Source organism: Mchenga conophoros, linkage group LG18 (assembly GCF_057382185.1).
Source record: "Mchenga conophoros isolate Kocher_MC1m ecotype Shallow Benthic linkage group LG18, M_conophoros_male_GT1.1, whole genome shotgun sequence".
NCBI lineage: Eukaryota > Metazoa > Chordata > Actinopteri > Cichliformes > Cichlidae > Mchenga > Mchenga conophoros.
In genome coordinates this window covers 1,106,134-1,124,523 of record NC_140543.1, presented here as the reverse complement: position 1 = coordinate 1,124,523, position 18,390 = coordinate 1,106,134, and the positions used below count along the sequence as shown (strand labels likewise).

The following is an 18,390-nucleotide window of genomic DNA, read 5'->3' as shown; positions in this document are numbered from 1 at the left end:
AGATATCTGCAGGTCAGGCATTACATCCAGTCCAAGTTTAAAGATTCTGCAACTCCACCGTCAGAACATGGCATCTACAAAATACTCAAGACCTGATTCCAGACATCATATCACCAAAATTGTACAGTTATTTGGTAATTCTGCTGTGGTGCATACAGCTGGGATTAGGCAGGCTTGGGAGAATAAATCGGGGATGAAGGTGCCTGAATCTATGCGGAGTAAGTGTCTGTCTAAAATCCACTCCTGCTCTATAAACAGCAGACACCAGTTAATTCAGTTAAAATCCTCCACCGGTTACACTGTTCTAAGGCCAGACTGCACAACATTTATCCTTCTATCTCCCCAATGTGTGACAGGTGTAGACTGGCAGAAGGTCCGTTGTTCCATGACTTTTGTTCTAAAATGTTTGACTGGTATTCTGAGGCAGATATGAAGCCTGCACAGCCTGAACTTGTAATTTTTGGATGTTCTCTGACGTCTGAGCTACTCCCGTTTAAAGTGCAGCGGCCACTGGAAGTAGGTTTGATGTTTTGGTAGCTTTTGGTACCTGTGGTTTTTGTGAAGTGCATGGTTGTTTGTTTTTGTTTGTTTTGGGGTTTGTGTTTGTTTTAAATTTTGGAAAAAAAAGTTTTAAAAATAAAAAAATATAAAAAAAACACAATAAGCTGGTGTGGAAGACTGTTAAAACTGCAACTCCTGGTCCCAGAACTGGATAGTCACGTTTCTGTTGTCTTTGTCATCAGTCACACAAGAATCAGAGGTTTAACAGTGTGTGGCTCCCTCTAGTGGATGTTGTGGAGTATTCTGTTTGCTCCAAAGGTTTTTACAGAGTTTTGCTGTTTCCTGTCACTGTGGGCTGCAGAGCACAGTAGTACACAGCAGAGTCAGACACTGCAGCAGAGGAGATCTCCAGATTGACTCGATTTCTCTCCTTGTCCAGTGCAGCAGTCAGTCGAGGGTTTGGGGGGGTTGCTCTCAGCACACTCGGCTCACTCGTATCAGTGATGAGGAGAAGGAACTGAGGAGCTGATCCAGGATCCTGTCGATACCACTGGAGATTCTGGGCTTGAACTGAATATTTACAGGACACAGTAACTGTACGGCCCTCTGATGAAAACACTTCAGCACTGCTGGCAGTAATATCATCTTCCAAGCTGTTACCTGCTGATGAAACAACATGTTATATTTACAGCTCTGTTCCACAGTCACATGTCCATCATTGGAAAAACACAGTGAGCTCAAAGAAAGTCCAAACTGAATCTGTAACGCTGTAAACATGTCTTTGAATTTCAGGTGTTCCTGTCAGAAACATACGTACCTACGAGAGCTGCAAAGATCCAGATCACAGCCAGTTTTTCCATGTTTCCAGAGGAGAAATGTTGGAAGTGATGTTCACTGGGAGTTAGCTGTGAGTGGTCTGATGTTCACAGCTGGAGTCAGACAGGTTTCTGCAGTCAGGAGGAGGAGCTGCTTTTGCTCTCATGTGATGTTTCCTGTTAAATCCTGATGACAGCTGGTGTGTCTGCAGGAGATCCTGCATAGTTTGTGCTTCGTGCTGCTGTTGAAAGTTAAACAGCCAAACACGGAGCTTGCACAGAGGTCTTTATGGATCTGTTTTCTCTTCTCACGGCAGCTCAGAACATTTTATTTATTTACTGCAACAAACTGACACTTTGAAGAGGAACTAAAGGCAACACTCGTGCTCTGCCGGAACCTCACCGCGTGACACAGGCGGAAGTAAATAAAGGAAAGGCACTAATACCGTCACTGACCCGGGTGTGTTGTTGTGTGAGCTGAGTGTGTGAGCTGCGGCAGCAACGATGCCTTCAGTTCAGTATCTGAGAGAGTTCATCAACGAGCGACTAACTGCTGCTGCTGAACAAATATTCTTGGAGTTTGAAAAAACGATCGTCCAGTACGAGGAAGAGATCGACCGTCAGCGCAGACTGCTGGATATCACCTGGAAACCCCAAATCAAGCTGCACAGGACAGGTGAGTGTCCCTCTGAGGGAGGATCCTGATCACAGCTCTGCGGGACGTTTCTGATTGTGAGGACTTTTTGGAGATGTGAGCTAACAAAGAGCAAACAGAGGACAGGACTGCGCTGCGCTGCATTCAAACAGCAGGCGCTGAAATCAGCCTGGATTTGAGCTTTTCTCTGACCTGGATCCATCACTCAATCCTGTGAATCGTTTGAAAAACTTTTTGTTTGGCGGTGAAACGTGTGTTTGATGGTGCGTTCAGGTGCACCTTCTAAACTCAGTAATCTAGCCTGAAAAGGTTTTTCCTTGGTTTCCTTTCTTCTTCTGCAGAGCTGTAAAGAGTTCAGTGTTAACGTCATAACAATACGTCTTTTTTATTTCTCCATCAGTGACGTCAGAGTGGTCGCCCGGGCCCTTTGTGATGATGTCACATAAAAGCTAAAGTGGTACACAGCACGTGCACGGTTCCTGTGGTCACATTTACACACGTGTGAGAACAACAAAGTCCACCATGTTGTTGTTCAGAGTCACGGACGCGACTGAAAGAAGTGACACAGAGTTTAATGTGCAGCTCGGCACAGTGACACCTAATATTGAATTTATGAACTGTAGTGGCAGTGCGGTGCTGCTGCTGTGCTGAGGGGGCTTTACCTTCCAGATGTTCGTCTGAATAAATGCAGATCTGAGATCAGTGACTTACAGCTGACTGGACGGCTTTACTCTCACACACGAGCGACGCAGTCATGCTGTAAAGTCCTGTTAATGTTTCTGTGGTTGTGACTTCTTTCTTCTGTCCTCCAGACGTCCCACAGCAGCAGGTCTGTGAGGAGGAGGAGGAGGTTCTCCCTGAACAGCAGCTCTGGAACCAGGAGAGGAGCTCCAGTGTGGAGCAGGAGGAACCAGAAGCTCCACAGATTAAAGAGGAACAGGAGGAACTGTGCAGCAGTCAGCAGGGAGAGCAGCTGGGACTGAAGGAGGAGCCTGAAGTTCATAATGATCCTGTGCAGTACGAGGAAGAGATGGAGCGTCAGCGCAGACTGCTGGATATCACCTGGAAACCCCAAATCAAGCTGCACAGGACAGGTGAGTGTCCCTCTGAGGGAGGAATTTTACTCATGGGCCGTTTCTCAATACTCGTGCAGCCAGTCCAGACTTCGTAAGTTCACACGGGAGTCCGGACTTCCCGAGAGTGCGAGAAAACAGCGCGATCATTCCACAGCTGAGCAGCAGCGTACTTGATGACATCACACAGAGTTTTTACTGCATCCCTGCTGAACTGTGATTAATATTTGCAATGGAAATTACACGTGACGTAGTAGATTTCTTTAAGAAAAAAGATGTATGAAAAAGGTATTTTGAGCACTTGATCTGTTTCATAATGTCTAATAAGCTTCATGAAGGAAACACAAGCTTAATCTCTCTTAATAAAAATCGTATACATGTATGCACAGCTCACGCTGCTTATTGAGTAAAAACAAGCAGGTGAGACGTTAGAACGCTGCTATTTTATTTTTGCAGACCCCTAAAATCAACACTGGACTGCTGGGGTTTGGAAGAGAATCGATATTAAAAACCTAATTTGATCAATGCTGCAGCAGCCTTCAGCTGTTCACATGTGTCAGCATGTTGTTTCTGCTCCCGGAGGAAAGGTTTCCTTCGAATTCAAAGATTTTTAATGTTAATCAGCTGTTACTTACGTTTGTGTTTAAAGAAGAACAGCACATTTTACATGAGGGGACATGACGGGAGAGCACATATCCATTGAAACAATGTTAAATCAACATCAGGCAGTTCTGTTGGAACAGCGTTAGAGTCTGATATTGAATCACTGTTGAACTCTGATGGTGGTTTTCCATCACTTTTCACTTGGTTACTATTGAAACACTAAAATCATAATTAAAAATCAACTTAATGGGCGTTTATTTTACGACACCACGAAACAAACGACATGTTTTTATATCGTCGTCCGATATATATGGTTATATCAACAGCCCTAAACCAGGCGTGTCCAAACGTTTTCACTGACGCCAACATACATAAAAATATAGGAGGGGCGGGGCCAGTTACTAGAAATGAGGTATATAACCTTAACTTTACTGTATTAAAGTTAGAAAAATCACTTAAAAGTGGTCAAATATGTTATATTGTTGAATATAATTAAAGACAAAACTGCCTTCATCCCATCTTTCCATAAACGGATCTTTGTTGATTTATCCAGAAAAAGCTTTGGCAGCTCGTTTTCACAGCAGCCTCAGATTTCTTCTTGGACTGAAGATTTACAGCACAGAGAAAAAGCAATAAATAAAGCAATAAATAAAGCTTGTTATTTAAGTTATTAGGCTCAGCAACACACCTGTTAACGTCCGTTTGAAACAGTTATCAACATTAACAGACTGAACTGGGCTTAATAACAGGAGTGCATCATTTTAGCAGATTATTCTGGTGAGTATCAGCTGCGCTGGGTTTGTAAATCGGGCCGTCCAGCTGCGGTGCTGATCCGACGCCACTCGTGCCAAAAACCCGGACAAATGTCACTTGATCAAGGAGCAGATGTGCATCAGATGAGATCAGCTGACTGCATGCGCTGTGCACAGCGGTGTGTGCTCTGTGTGTTAACAAGGAAAACGCAGGTAAGAAAGTGGTGCACAAAAGCAGAGTAGTGACAGAATCGATGCGCATTACTGATATTTGAAGCATGTGTACCTGCACCTAACACACGGCTACTGTGGAATATAGTTTTACTCACCTAAGGCGCTCGTGCTCTCGTCCACTCCCAGCAACAATTAGCAGCTGTGCGGCGTCTGTGGCGTCGGTGCTCTCATCACATGCGATGGAGTCAAAATCAAAAGCACAGCTTTGTCAGACAGGTGCAGTTTAATGTTGGCTGACGAGTCTTCAGTGCGTCGCACGACTGGATTTCTGGACACGCTGACGTTGTTGAAGTTCTGCACTTTTTCCACATTATTTCGGTGACTTTAACGAGGCCGTGTTTTATGAGGTCTCCATCTGAAAAAGGCTCGCCATGTCTCGCGATGAGTTGGGCGACCTCATAGCGGCTATCGGAGCCTTTTCCTGGACCTTTCGAGCACGAGATAAATACTGCTGCTGACCCTGCGGGAGAGTTAATGTCTGCTCTGGCTCAGCACCAGTGTCGGATGCACAGGCCTGATGTTTGGCTTCATAATGACGTCGCACATTATCCTCTTTCATAACTGCCACAGTCTCAGTGCAGATCAAACAGACACACTTGAGTTCTTTGAAGAAATCTTCACTCTCCCACCGTGTCTGAAATTTTCTGCACTCACCTTCTACCTTTGGCTTCTTTGGTTCTGACCTGTTTAGTAACTTGGGGTACATTTCTTCTGTGATTGTCCTTTTTGGTGGAGCCTTGATCAACAGCAGCTCCCCTGGTGTTAAAACGAAGAAGTGCAATACACTCAAGCAAAAGTTGAAGTGCGGCCTTATTCTATGCTATTTATAAATTTAATTAATCAATTAAAAATGGCCCGCGGGCTGCAGTTGGCCATAGACAGTGGTTTAGCCAAATTGTCACATGCTAACATGCTGTTAGCTTGGAAGCTTTTCACTGTGAGTGAAGATGCAAACTTCCCCTTAGTTCAGCTATTAGGGCGTGTCCATGAAAACATGCTTAATAAAAAAACCTATGGTCATTTAAAAGAAGCTAACAAAGGCAAAGTGGTTGAAGCTAAAGCTAGAATGTGCTGAGAGCCACCCAAAAGCCAGCAGCACGTAATGAACAAAGGATCACAGCAGTTATGAACATTATGGAGATGAATCGAGAAGGTCAAAAGTTCTGTTTCCTGTGATGTGATTATAAACATGCTGGAGAATGTTGGATGTAACTCACGTTTGATTTGTTGCACCTGCTTCCATTTAGTAACGTTTGTCAGCAACTTATTTTTACTTAGTTCAGTGAATTATTCAGCTTCTCAGTTTTTAACCCTCATCTTACAGATTAGGATCCATTGAGACCTCACCGGTTATTTATCAGCTCATTGCAGGATATTTATTACAGCCTTTCTACAGCAGCTGGTAGTTCATCCTCGCTCTGCCCTTACTGCTGATGTCCCTCTGTTGATGAGCTTTATTCTGGAGTGGGACAATTCACTCTCGCAGCCTGAATTTGTGGCCATTCTCCTTTATTATTATACTTTATTAGTAATAGTTACTCAGATGATTTTCTTTTTCTTATCTCCTTCTGTCCCTCCAGATGTCCCACAGCAGCCTGTCTGTGAGGAAGAGGAGGAGGAGGAGGAGGAGGAGGTTCTCCCTGAGCAGCAGCTCTGGAACCAGGAGAGGAGCTCCAGTGTGGAGCAGGAGGAACCAGAACCTCCACAGATTAAAGAGGAACAGGAGGAACTGTGCAGCAGTCAGGAGGGAGAGCAGCTGGGACTGAAGGAGGAGACGGATACCTTCATGGTGACTGCTGCTGAGGAAGGAGAGCACAGTGAACCAGAAGCAGGCAGGGAGCAGCTCCTCACTCACAACTTTGCTGTAGCTGACAGTCAAGATCTGGGAGGAAACAAGAACGCAGATTCAAGATCAAGTAGAGAAAGACACAAAAGTCACAACAATGCAGAAAATCCCGCTATGTCAGAGAGTCACTGTAACTTTGATAAAAGTAGTAAGTCTTTAAAATGTGATGTTTGTGGAAAAACCTTCAAGTTTAATTATCAAATGAAGGATCATTATTCAATCCACACAGGTGAGAGACCGTTCGCTTGTACAGTGTGTGGAAAAATGTTCAGATGCAGCAGCTTTTTGAAGAAGCACCTAAGAACGCACTCCGATGTGAAGCCATATACTTGTAAAACATGTGGGAAAAAGTTTGGAAGTAATCGTAATTTAGTGACGCACACCAGAATTCACACAGGTGTGAAACCATATCAATGCAAAACGTGTGGGAAATGGTTCAGATGTCACTCTCATTTAAGAGATCACATAAGAATTCACACAGGCGAGAAACCATATCGTTGTGAAACATGCGGGGAAGCTTTCAGACATCGTAATGTTTTTTCGGCACATGTAAAAAAGTCACACATGTTGTTGTAAAGGTCAGATGTTTTCATCACACGTGTTCTTTTTTACCTGGCTACATCACCATGGTAACTTGTGACGGGAGAAGAGAGCGGGAGATCGACCGATGGACTGGTGCTGCGGCTCATCGTTTTAGAAAGTCTCCGTTTTCACTGTCCACACTGCGGCGTGAAAGCACCGTTTTCAAGAGCGTTTTCAAAACGCTGCGTTTTCCATCAGTGAACACGCCGTCTCAGTGTGGACAGGAGGCCAAAATGGAGAGAAAACAATGTGTTTTAAATGTCTGTGAAGGTTCTCAGTCATCCAGGTCATCGTAGTCAAAGGAGCTTGCAAAGAAAAGCGTCTGGACTTCTTTAAGTTGCTTGAAGACGTTTCACCTCTCATCCGAGAAGCTTCTTCAGTTCTAAGGTCAAATGGTGGAGAGTCCCAGATATAAACCTAGTGGGAGTTTCCCCCCACAGAGGGACAAAAGGACCCCCTGATGATCCTCTAATCACCTGACCCAAGGTGGGAAACTGGGTGTGGGTCCCAATCAGCCAGAGTTTCGGGTGTGTTCATTGTGAAACCTGGCCCCACCTTATCATGCGAATTCCTGAGGTCAGATGGCCCAGGATGTGAGTGGGCGTTAAGGGGTCTGGGAAGGATCTCAAAACTGGATTATAGATGGCAGAGAGTTGGTGTCGTAAGCCCCGCCTCTGTTCAAAGATGGTCGCTCACAGTGGCCATAGATGCTTCTTTCACTCCTCTTTCAAACCATCTGTCCTCTCTGTCCAAAATGTGAACATTGGCTGTGAACAATGTGTTTTAAAACAAAAGCGCATTAGTGTGGACGTAGCCTGTATCTCTTGGCTGGGGGAGGTCTGGGCTTCCCTGCTTAGGCTGCTGTCGCTGCCACCCGGCCCCGGATAAGTGGAAGAAGATGTGTGGATGGATGAATTGCAGCTATTACAAAAACAATAAAATGAATCTGTTTGCTGCAGACTAAAGCAAATCTGTGATCAGACTTTGGGACTGTAAGCTTTAATGTTTAACTGGGTCCAGTTCAGCGTTTCAGAGCTCTAATGAGAGCTTAAGATCTGAAATGGTCCAAAGTCTGATGAACTAAGCCACAGGAAGCTGGACTGCTGTACAACATTGTATTCACAGATCCAAGCATCATTCATCCATGTAAACTCTGACATGCATCACTATGAACCACATAAACATGTTCACTCTGCTCATTATCCAGATGTGTTTGAGGAGGGAGCAACAAAAACAATGTAAACAGCACAGAGCGTCCTGAGGTCTGTAGTGTTCAGAGAAAGTTAGATTTATCGTTCTGAAGTGAAAGAGTGAGAGAGTGTTCCTACATAACTGAATTAAAGAGATCTGTTCATGTGAGACGGACTTCATGATAAATTAATTAATTAAATCATATTTATGTCCATAAAATATTCATATCTGACTGAACCTTCATGTGTGATTGAATTCTTGGCAAATTATGTGAAGTAAAACATCAAAAAGAAGAAAATGAGATGAAGTGATTTCAAAGTTTAAGCTTTGTTTTAAGTCCTGTATGTAATAAACTCAGAGAGGATGATAAGCTGGACATCGGTCGATAGACGTCAGCAGCAATGATCGGATGTCACGGTGGATGAGACCAGATGTAATCTCAGAAGCTGTCATGTCCAGAGGAGTGAGTGGGGGAGGCAAAACGGCAAAGAAGTGTAAAAGAAGGCACCCGGGACCTTTTGGAGCTGCCACTGCCTCTGGTTCTTGGAATGATTAGATTTGGCCCGCGGAGCCCACAGGTAGAAATCAGAGCAAGTTACAGCAGAGGAGCAACCAAGGCCAGCACAGTGAACGTTTTGTCTTGTTCCCTGAACATTTTTGACATGTGGGACTATAAAGTCAAGAAGATCTGGATTCCAGCTGTTTCTTTCAGTCCTTTCCTGTTGGATTGTATCCACACAGAGACAACGGGCACGTCCTGGCCGACATCTGCAGCTTCTCTCCAGTTTCTCTCCTCACAAAGATTAGAACACACAACGAGACAATGGACGCAAAGCAGAGCAGTGATGTAGGACACAGAAGTAAAACAGGAAACGACACAGACACGGAGTTGACAAGGGGATATGTCTGACAGGGAACACAGACAGAAACCAAAGACTAGAGATTCAAAATAAGACAAAAAGACTTAATAATAACCAACATAAAACACTGGGTCACTGAGCAGGACCAGGACACCCAGGTGGGAGAGGGGTGTGGCTCTGCAAGCGTGGTCCAGGGTCCTGTCCCCTGGTAGGACCTTCAACATGTTGGTGGAATTTGGGGAGTGCAGATTTCAAACATGCCTCATGAAAGTCCCCGACAACAACAGAGTGCTCTCGCTGCTGATAACAAGTTGGAGGTGATTGAGTGTTGAGCTCACCTCAGCATCAGGGGTGATGTAAACAATGGTAAGTATGGCTGCAGTGAGCTCGCAAGGTAGACAGAAGCACCTACACCTAATTGAAATGGCCTGTAAGTCCGCTGAGCAGTTACTGTCTACAATCCTTCTGTTGAGGCACCAGGCCTGGAGCACAGAGGACAGTATCATTGATATCATTTCATTCCAGGGTCCTATGATTTTTGTGTTTGCATCAACTTTTCTTTTAGACTAGAGAGAAGTGATGGGACTAATTGGATCAGCCAATCAAACAGTTTTGTGCTTCCACAGCAGCTCTGTCTCTGTCTCTGATCTTTACTGCTTCATTTCTCTGTTGTCTTTGTCATCAGTCCAATGACACAAGAATCAGAGGTTTAACAGTGTGTGGCTCCCTCTAGTGGATGTTGTGGAGTATTCTGTTGTCTTTGCTCCAAAGGTTTTTGTACAGAGTTTTGCTGTTTCCTGTCACTGTGGGCCTCACAGCACAGTAGTACACAGCAGAGTCAGACAGCTGAAGCTTCTGGATCTTCAGAGGAACTGATGTCTTGTTGAGTTCAGCATCAAATCTGTTTTTTGGGAACTCTTGATCGTTGTCCTCTGATGCTGTGTCACGTCTTAAAACATATTTTGGAAATTTGTTAACTTCTTGTTTGTACCAGAACAAATATGCGTATGCAGAAGTTGTTTCGTATTTGCAGTCAAGTGTAACTGTGTCTCCTTCAGCAGCAATGACATCTCCTTGTTCCTGGATCACTTTGTCTTCTCCTTTACACTCTGAGGAAGAACAGAACATGCAGAGGAAGAGATGGATCAATAAACATGATTAAAAACTCACCATTAATCAGACTCACACATTTATTTAAGCAGAGGAAACATGTTGATGTTTGTATCTCACCAAAGAAAAGAGCAGCAAGAATAATCCACAGCCAATGTTCCATCTGTACAACAAGGTTTAAATCAACAGGAGAAACTAGCTGATGTTCAACATTCAGTCTGAGAATTGTTCTCTTCACAGCAGCACTTATTATTGACACAATGGTTGAACACAGTGCAGAAGGAGAGCCCCGCCTACTGGATGATGTCGCCCTCTAGTGGAGCATCTCTGTGGGTTTGCTGTCACTGTGGGCCTCACAGCAGAGTCAATTAGATTTACAGCTGGAACAGTGATGAGCTCCATCAAACGTATCTGAAGGAGAGCATCACTCAGCTGATGGGCTCGTGTGAGTTCCTGGTTATATTTATCACTTCATGTAACATTTTTGACCTTAAAGAGATAAACCTGCTAAAAAAAACCAACAGATTTTATCCAATAAGCTTAATCTGATGAGTCATTTTAAATGACTTTATTTAATAACTGTTCTTGTTTCTTTGTGTTTAAACGTTCCTACAGTTGGTTTGTGGTTCATTTTGACATATTTTCTTTTCTTCCACTAATAAATGTTTTGTCCTGATAAGTTTCACGTGCGATTGTGAACATTTAACATTTACAGACATAAGCTGTGGGTGGAGGCTGGTTGAGAGCTTGACCTTGAATGGAAGCACATCTTTTAAGTCTTTAACTTTGAGTGTTTTTGTGTGTTTCACTTGATGTGCAGTAGTGGAGAGAAAGCTACAGTGAAGATGATGTTACTGAAATTGTTTTCAGCTGATTATTTTATGTACAGGTACTAATCAGTGTTTTCCCGCTAAAGATGGCGCCGGGTGTCATGGCATGCTGTCTCTCGGTTCTGAAAAGTTTATGAGGGTGTCCAAATTCATGGGCTGCATCCTCCTGAGGCCGCATTGGTAGACCGATTACGTCACAGCGACGCGGCAAAGGCTCCGAAAAATGCGTCCCCCTTTTCCCCGAATTCGAAGGATGGGTCAGGTGTGTCCTTTGTGGCCCACCATATCCCAGAATCCATAGCGCGGCCCAGCCAAACTCCAGTTTCCAACAATGGCGGCCGCTACTAAGTTTTTAATATTACTCTTATTAATCTTTCTGGGTCACAAAATAAACTTTTAAGATATTTTCAGGCGAGAAAGTAGCTGTGTAAACATCAAATATCTGCTCGGTTTATCAAGATATCACATATTTGCAAAAGTGCTTCGATGTTTTCGGAGGCGTCTGCTACCCACCAGCTCAATAGCTAGCTGGGAGCTCGAGGGTCACTAGCAGAGTTGGGTAATCCGATTACTTTTTTCAAGTAACGAGCAAAGTAAGGGATTACTATTGCAAAAACGGTAATTAGATTACTGTTACTTTATCGTAGGAACGCTGCGTTACTGCGTTACTAAAACCGTGATTTTTTTGCGAGTGTCTCATGACAGTGACGTAAGCGAGTGCGACGTTCGTGACAACAGCTGTGTGCAGATCAACAATGGTTCATATATCGAGTGTGGAGAGAGTATGAGCGTGCAGCGTTTAAAGCGTGGAAGTACTGACCTTACTTTGAGTTTGATTCCATAAAAAGTGACAAAAACATTAGTGTCCGCTGTGCGTGGGAAGAAAACTTCTTTTTACAGCGAAAAAAACCCCTAAACTTCCAACAAGCACCGAGTAGCTACGACGTAATGGGAAACTCACAGAGACACTCGCGGATAAACAACAAGGACCTGTTATCACCTAAGGAACGTTGCTAAAGTCAGACAGGTTTTATCACGTGACACCGCACAGGTTCTTATGCATGCATTTGTGTTACATTGATTATTGTAACGCTCTTCTTTCTGGGTTACCAAGAAAAGTTTTAGAGGTTTACAGATGGTACAAAATGCAGCTGCTCACATTTTAACCAAAACTGGGAAATGTGAGTGCATTACCCCAGGACTCAAATCTCTTCACTGGTTCATTGTCAGGTTCAAGCTGATTTTAAGGTCCTGTTGCTCACCTACAAGGCTTTAAACGTTTTGGCGCCTTCATATCTCTCTGAGCTTTTGCACCTCTATTTTCCTTCCCGTGCTCTGATCTCAGGATACTGACCTTCTAAGAGTTCCTAAAGCCAGAAAAAAGATTATTGGGGAGCGAGCTTTTTCTTTTTGTGCCACATTTTTATGGAACAACGTCTGCTGTAAATGTCCAATCAGAACACAGAGGAGAAACTGTATGTATGACATCACACAAAGAGGTGATTCTTACAAAATAAGGAAAAGTTTAAACCCTTCTGGAGAAAATGTGAGAATAACAAAGTAAATCTTTCAGCTGTAAAACATCATTAATGCACCAACAATGTTGGGAGTTTATTACTAGTTACTGTATTTGACTTCTGATGCTTTTTACACACATCATCACTAAATAAGGAATAAAATGTCTTCATGTCTGAACGTTCCTGCAGTTGGTTTGTGGTTGATGTGGATTTGCTGCTCATGTGAATCCTCCCACAGTGTTTCATTAGCAGCTGTAACCACAGTGACTCTGATAAAACAGGAATTAGCAGAATCCATCTGATATGAAGCTGTGCTTTGAATACCACTTCCCTCCTCTTTGAAGAGTAGTCAGATATCTGTGTTCAGGTTTTTGTACAGCCTCTTCTACACTTTGTATCACTGTGTTTGTAGAGCACAGTAGTAGAGAGCTGTGTCTGCCAGGGTTAGGGCTGCTATGGTCAGATTAGTTGATCGATCTGATGTTTCTGATCGATATCGTTTATCAGGAATATATTCAGCACTCCATGATCTTGCATCTTTCCAGAGTATAAACTGAGGAGCCTGAAGGTCAGAATCATGTCTGTACCAGTTAAGAAAAGCACCATCTGCATCTGTCTCATAGCTACATGTGAGTTTGACAGATTGTCCTTCTGTTTCAGTGACTTCAGGTTGTTGAGGAGTGATTGAGTCTCCAGCTGTTAGTCCTGGAAAAAGAAAGAAGAAAAGTAGTGAAATGCAGTCTGTATATCTGCTTAATGCAGCAGCTTCAACTAAACTTTAATCCCTGTTCTTAAACTCACCTATAATGTGAGATAGAAGCAAAAAGAGGTGCAGCAACATGTCTTTGGAGTTATTAAAGCCAGACAGACAGCACATGAACAATGTTCTTCCACTGCAGCACAATGACCAACAAATAATGTCATTGGATGAGCACAGGTTCAGTGGGCGGGGCCAGTTTAATAGCTCAGCCAATCAAATAGTTCTGTGCTTCCACAGCAGCTCTGTCTCTGTCTCTGATCTTTACTGCTTCATTTCTCTGTTGTCTTTGTCATCAGTCCAATGACACAAGAATCAGAGGTTTAACAGTGTGTGGCTCCCTCTAGTGGATGTTGTGGAGTATTCTGTTGTCTTTGCTCCAAAGGTTTTTGTACAGAGTTTTGCTGTTTCCTGTCACTGTGGGCTGCAGAGCACAGTAGTACACAGCAGAGTCAGACAGCTGAAGCTTCTGGATCTTCAGAGGAACTGATCTGATGCTGGAATCCAGTGTGGAGGAAAATCTGTCTCCAGCCTCGTTTTCCCCCTCACCAACTTTAAAGCGACTCAGGATGAATTTGGGGCTGTTGTTTCCATCCTGTTTGTACCAGAAGAGATTAATATTTGATGAGCTGGTGTTATACTGACAGCCAAGTGTCACTGTGCCTCCTGCAGCAGCAGTCTCTTCTCCTTTTGCTTGCAGCACGTTGTCTTTTTGTGCTCTGCATTCTGTAAAACACCAACAAACAGTATCAGTGTGCTGTTAAAGAATCACGTCAATGTTGATATCAAAGAAACAGAGTTGTGTTCATACCGAGGCACATAGCAGCCAGCAGCACTGAGATGAACAGAGGCGTCATATCTGCAGTGTAGAGTAACTGTGAGCTACAGCAAGTATAAAGAAGCTGTGATCTCTCTGTTTAGTCTTCATCAACACTAAGTTGGTGGATTAGAAGGAGGAGCCTGATCACAGTGACAGGACTCATTCACAGCGCTGTGTTATTCCCCCTGCTGACAGCTTCACACTCAGCACCACTCTTTAGCCTTGTTAGTGTTTAACACAGGAAACATGGCGAGACAAAGCAGCGTGTAGACATGAAACACATGACAGGAACACAAGGAGAGGTAACTGGAAACAGATAAGTGGGACGAAGGCACGGACATAACTCACACGTTAAAGACAAGACAGACAAGACAGAAGACAGGAAACAACACAGAGACCCACAAGAAACATAAACCAGACTCAGACTCAACGAAGACAAACTAATAGTAAAACTAGAAAACATTATTTCATAAGTAATCAAAAATACAAAATAACTGAACCAAACTGACAACATCACGCAAACTAAACATTAACATAAGAAATCAAAAATACCACATAAACTAAAAACGCTGGGTCACAGACCCGCCCCCTGACACAACGGCCTGGGAGGTCAGTTTCTTGATCATTAATATGCAGATTGTGATGACCACTGATCAACAACCACTGATCAGTGTCCATGAGCACCATTCACAGAGAGTTGGGGAATGGCTGCAATCACAGCATGTAAGATGGTGGCTGTATCCCAATCCAGGGTCTGCAGCCTTAAAGGCCGCATTTTAAGGCCGATTACGTCACAGCGACGCGCCGAAGGCTGTCCCAATTCAAAGGCTGCTCGAAATGCGGCCCTCAAATGCGTCCTTCATTTCCCTGAATTTTAAGGACGTGGTGGTTTAGACTTTGTGACCCACCATATCCCAGAATGCATAGCGCGGCGGTGGGTGTGGATAATTTTGCTGAAAAAAAACGGCGGATGAGGGGCGGCCGAAGAGTAAACTTTAAGTAAGTAGTGAATATGATGTCACTTATTTATGTGCAAATGTTTAATAACGAAGAACATTAAACATTGCTGTTGGCCACATGTCGGCAAAGTCATGTGACATCAGTGACGTTTGTACTAACTTGGTTTTAAAGCCTTTACTTTAAAATACACGCCGTTCAATAGCTGAGCTTAATCTCACAGAGAATGATCAAAGCTCATGTAGAAACAAACAAATGAACAAAAGATTTTCTCCTTCATTTCTGTCAAACACAGCTGTATGACACGTTTCCAGCTGTTAGTATCATGGTTGCTAGGCAACCTGGGCAGCGCAACGGAGGCTAGACCGTCCCATTTCACAAGCCTCGCACTTCCGGCCTTACCGGTCTTTGAGTACGCGGCCCTTGAGGATCGTTGAGGCTGCAGACCCTGAATTGGGATACAGCCGGTGACAGTTGTACCATTAGGCCCCTCCTCCATTCAGAGATGGTCTTTCCCTTTTCACGTAAATGGCCTCCTTGACTCCGCCCTCAAACCAGCGTTCCTCCCTGTCCAGGATGTTACATCCTCATCATTGAAAGAGTGTCCACTGGCCTGTAGGTGTGCATAGACTGCAGAGTCCTGATGAGGTGGCTCTGCTGTGTTGTAGCCAGAGGTTGTTTGGTTTCCCCGATGTATAAATCCTGCCAGTCCTCCTGCACTTAACAGCGTACACTATGTTACTCTGTTTGTGTCGGGGACCCGATCCTTGGGGAGGACCAGTTTTTGGCGCAGCGTGTTTTGGGGTTTGAAAGCCACAGAGACCTGGTGTTTAGAAAAATTGTGTCTCAGCTGCTCCGATACTCTGACACATATGGGATCACTACAGGTTTTCTCTTAGGCAGCGGTTGTCCTTCTCTCCTGGGTCGGCTGGAGCTTTCTTTTGGCGCCTTCCCAGCTTTGACAAAAGTCCAGCTGGGATAACCACATTTACTCAGGGCCTTCAGGGGAAAGCTGCAGTCAGCTGAGACTGAAGAAGTCACCTGGATGAGCGACGAAATGTTTCCCACTGAGAACTCTTCCTCCAGATAAACTCAGAGGCAAAGCTGATGATCTGCTGGTCCTGGGTCAGTTCTCCCAGTGTTTTGAGTTTTCTTGTGTTTTTTCATTATTATAATTTACACTGAACAAAAATATAAACGCAACACCTTTGTTTTTGCTCCCATTCCCCATGGGATGGACGTAGAGACCTAAAATTCATTCCAGATACACAATATAACCATCCCTCCCAAACAGTGGTCACAAATCAGTCCAAATGTGTGGTAGTGGGCACATCTGCTATATTGAGATAATCCATCCCACCTCACAGGTGTGCCACATCAGGATGCTGATCTGACATCATGAGTAGTGCACAGGTGTACCTCAGACTGCCCACAACAAAAGGCCACCCTGGAATGTGCAGTTTTGTCTCACAGCAAAATGCCACAGATGCCACAAGCAATGAGGGAGCGTGCAATTGGCATGCTGACAGCAGGAATGTCAACCAGATCTGTCGCCCGTGCATTGAATGTTCATTTCTCAACCATAAGCCGTCTCCACAGGCGTTTCAGAGAATATGGCAGCACATCCAACCGGCCTCACAACCGCAGACCTCGTGTAACCACACCAGCCCAGGACCTCCACATCCAGCAGGTTCACCTCCAAGATCGTCTGAGACCAGCCACCCAGACAGCTGCTGGAACAATTGGTTTGCACAACCAAACAATTTCTGCACAAACTGTCAGAAACCGTCTCAGGGACGCTCAACTGCATGCCCGTCGTCCTCATCGGGGTCTTGACCTGACTCCAGCTCGTCGCCGTAACAGACTTGTGTGGGCAAATGCTCACATTCGATGGCGTCTGGCACGTTGGAGAGGTGTGCGCTTCACGGATGAATCATGGTTCACATTGTTCAGGGCAGATGGCAGCTGAGAATGTCCCAGTTCTTGCATGGCCAGCATACTCACCGGACATGTCACCCATTGAGCATGTTCGGGATGTGCTTGACCGGCGTATACGACAGCGTGTACCAGTTCCCACGAATATCCAACAACCTCGCACAGCCATTGAAGTGGAGTGGACCAACATTCCACAGGCCACAATTGACAATCTGATAGACTCCATGCGACGATGTGTTGCACTGCATGAGGCAAATGGTGGTCACACCAGATACTGACCGGTTCTGGGTCCCCAGACCCCCAATAGCGCAAAAAACTGCACATTCCAGGGTGGCCTTTTGTTGTGGGCAGTCTGAGGTACACCTGTGCACTAGGCAAGGCAAGGCAAGGCAAATTTATTTGTATAGCACAATTCAACAACAAGGTGATTCAAAGTGCTTTACAGAGACATTAGAAACAAAAACAAATAAAAAGCATGATTTAAAATTGATTAAAACAAGCAAACAAACAAACTAACTAAACACACACATTTCACACCTGTTCGCGCGATCTGAACCCTTATCGTAAGGGGAGCTACCAGTCCTTCTGTGGACGAGCTACTTTCTATTTTAAATTCCCTGAATTTAAAATACTCTCTAGACCCAGTCTAGACCCAGCTGGGGAGCTACCCAGAGCTCTAAACCCACTTAACAAACAAACAAAACAAACAAAACAGTATATAAAATCAAAACAGATAAAATCAGAACAGTAGATAAAATCAGTAGTTAAAATGTAAGTTTTGAAATTTAAGCTTAAAGTGTGGATTTGGTGCTTTATTCAAATGCAGCTGAGAACAGGTGAGTCTTCAACCTGGATTTAAATAAACTGAGTGTTTCAGCTGATCTGAGGGTTTCTGGGAGTTTGTTCCAGATATAAGGAGCATAAAAGCTGAATGCAACTTCTCCGTGTCTGGTTCTGACTCTGGGAACTGATAAAAGACCGGATCCAGATGACCTGAGGGATCTGGAAGGTTCATACTGGGTCAGGAGGTCATTGATGTATTTTGGTCCTAAACCATTCAGAGCTTTATAGACCAGCATCAGAACTTTAAAGTCTATCCTCTGACGGACAGGCAGCCAGTGTAAAGACCTCAGAGCTGGACTGATGTGGTCCACTTTTTTGGTCTTAGTGAGGACTCGAGCAGCAGAGTTCTGAATGAGCTGTAGTTGTCTGACTGATTTTTTAGGTAGACCTGTAAAGATGCTGTTACAGTAATCAAGCCTACTAAAGATGAATGCATGGACTAGTTTTTCCAGGTCCTGTTGAGACATCAGATCTTTTATCCTTGAAATATTCTTGAGGTGATAGTAAGC

The 18,390-nt window shown here is 44.2% G+C and overlaps 1 protein-coding gene across 1 annotated transcript; it reads left to right on the top strand.

Moving 5' to 3' along the window:
- Positions 1–1,534: 1,534 nt before the first annotated feature.
- LOC146552797 (uncharacterized) lies at positions 1,535–11,143 on the top strand. The gene is made up of 3 exons (XM_085254315.1): positions 1,535–1,992; positions 2,784–3,065; positions 6,214–11,143. Exons 1-3 carry the CDS (start codon positions 1,821–1,823, stop codon positions 7,053–7,055), a joined length of 1,296 nt encoding a protein of 431 aa, XP_085110441.1. The 5' UTR covers positions 1,535–1,820; the 3' UTR covers positions 7,056–11,143.
- The last annotated feature ends 7,247 nt before the right edge of the window (positions 11,144–18,390 follow it).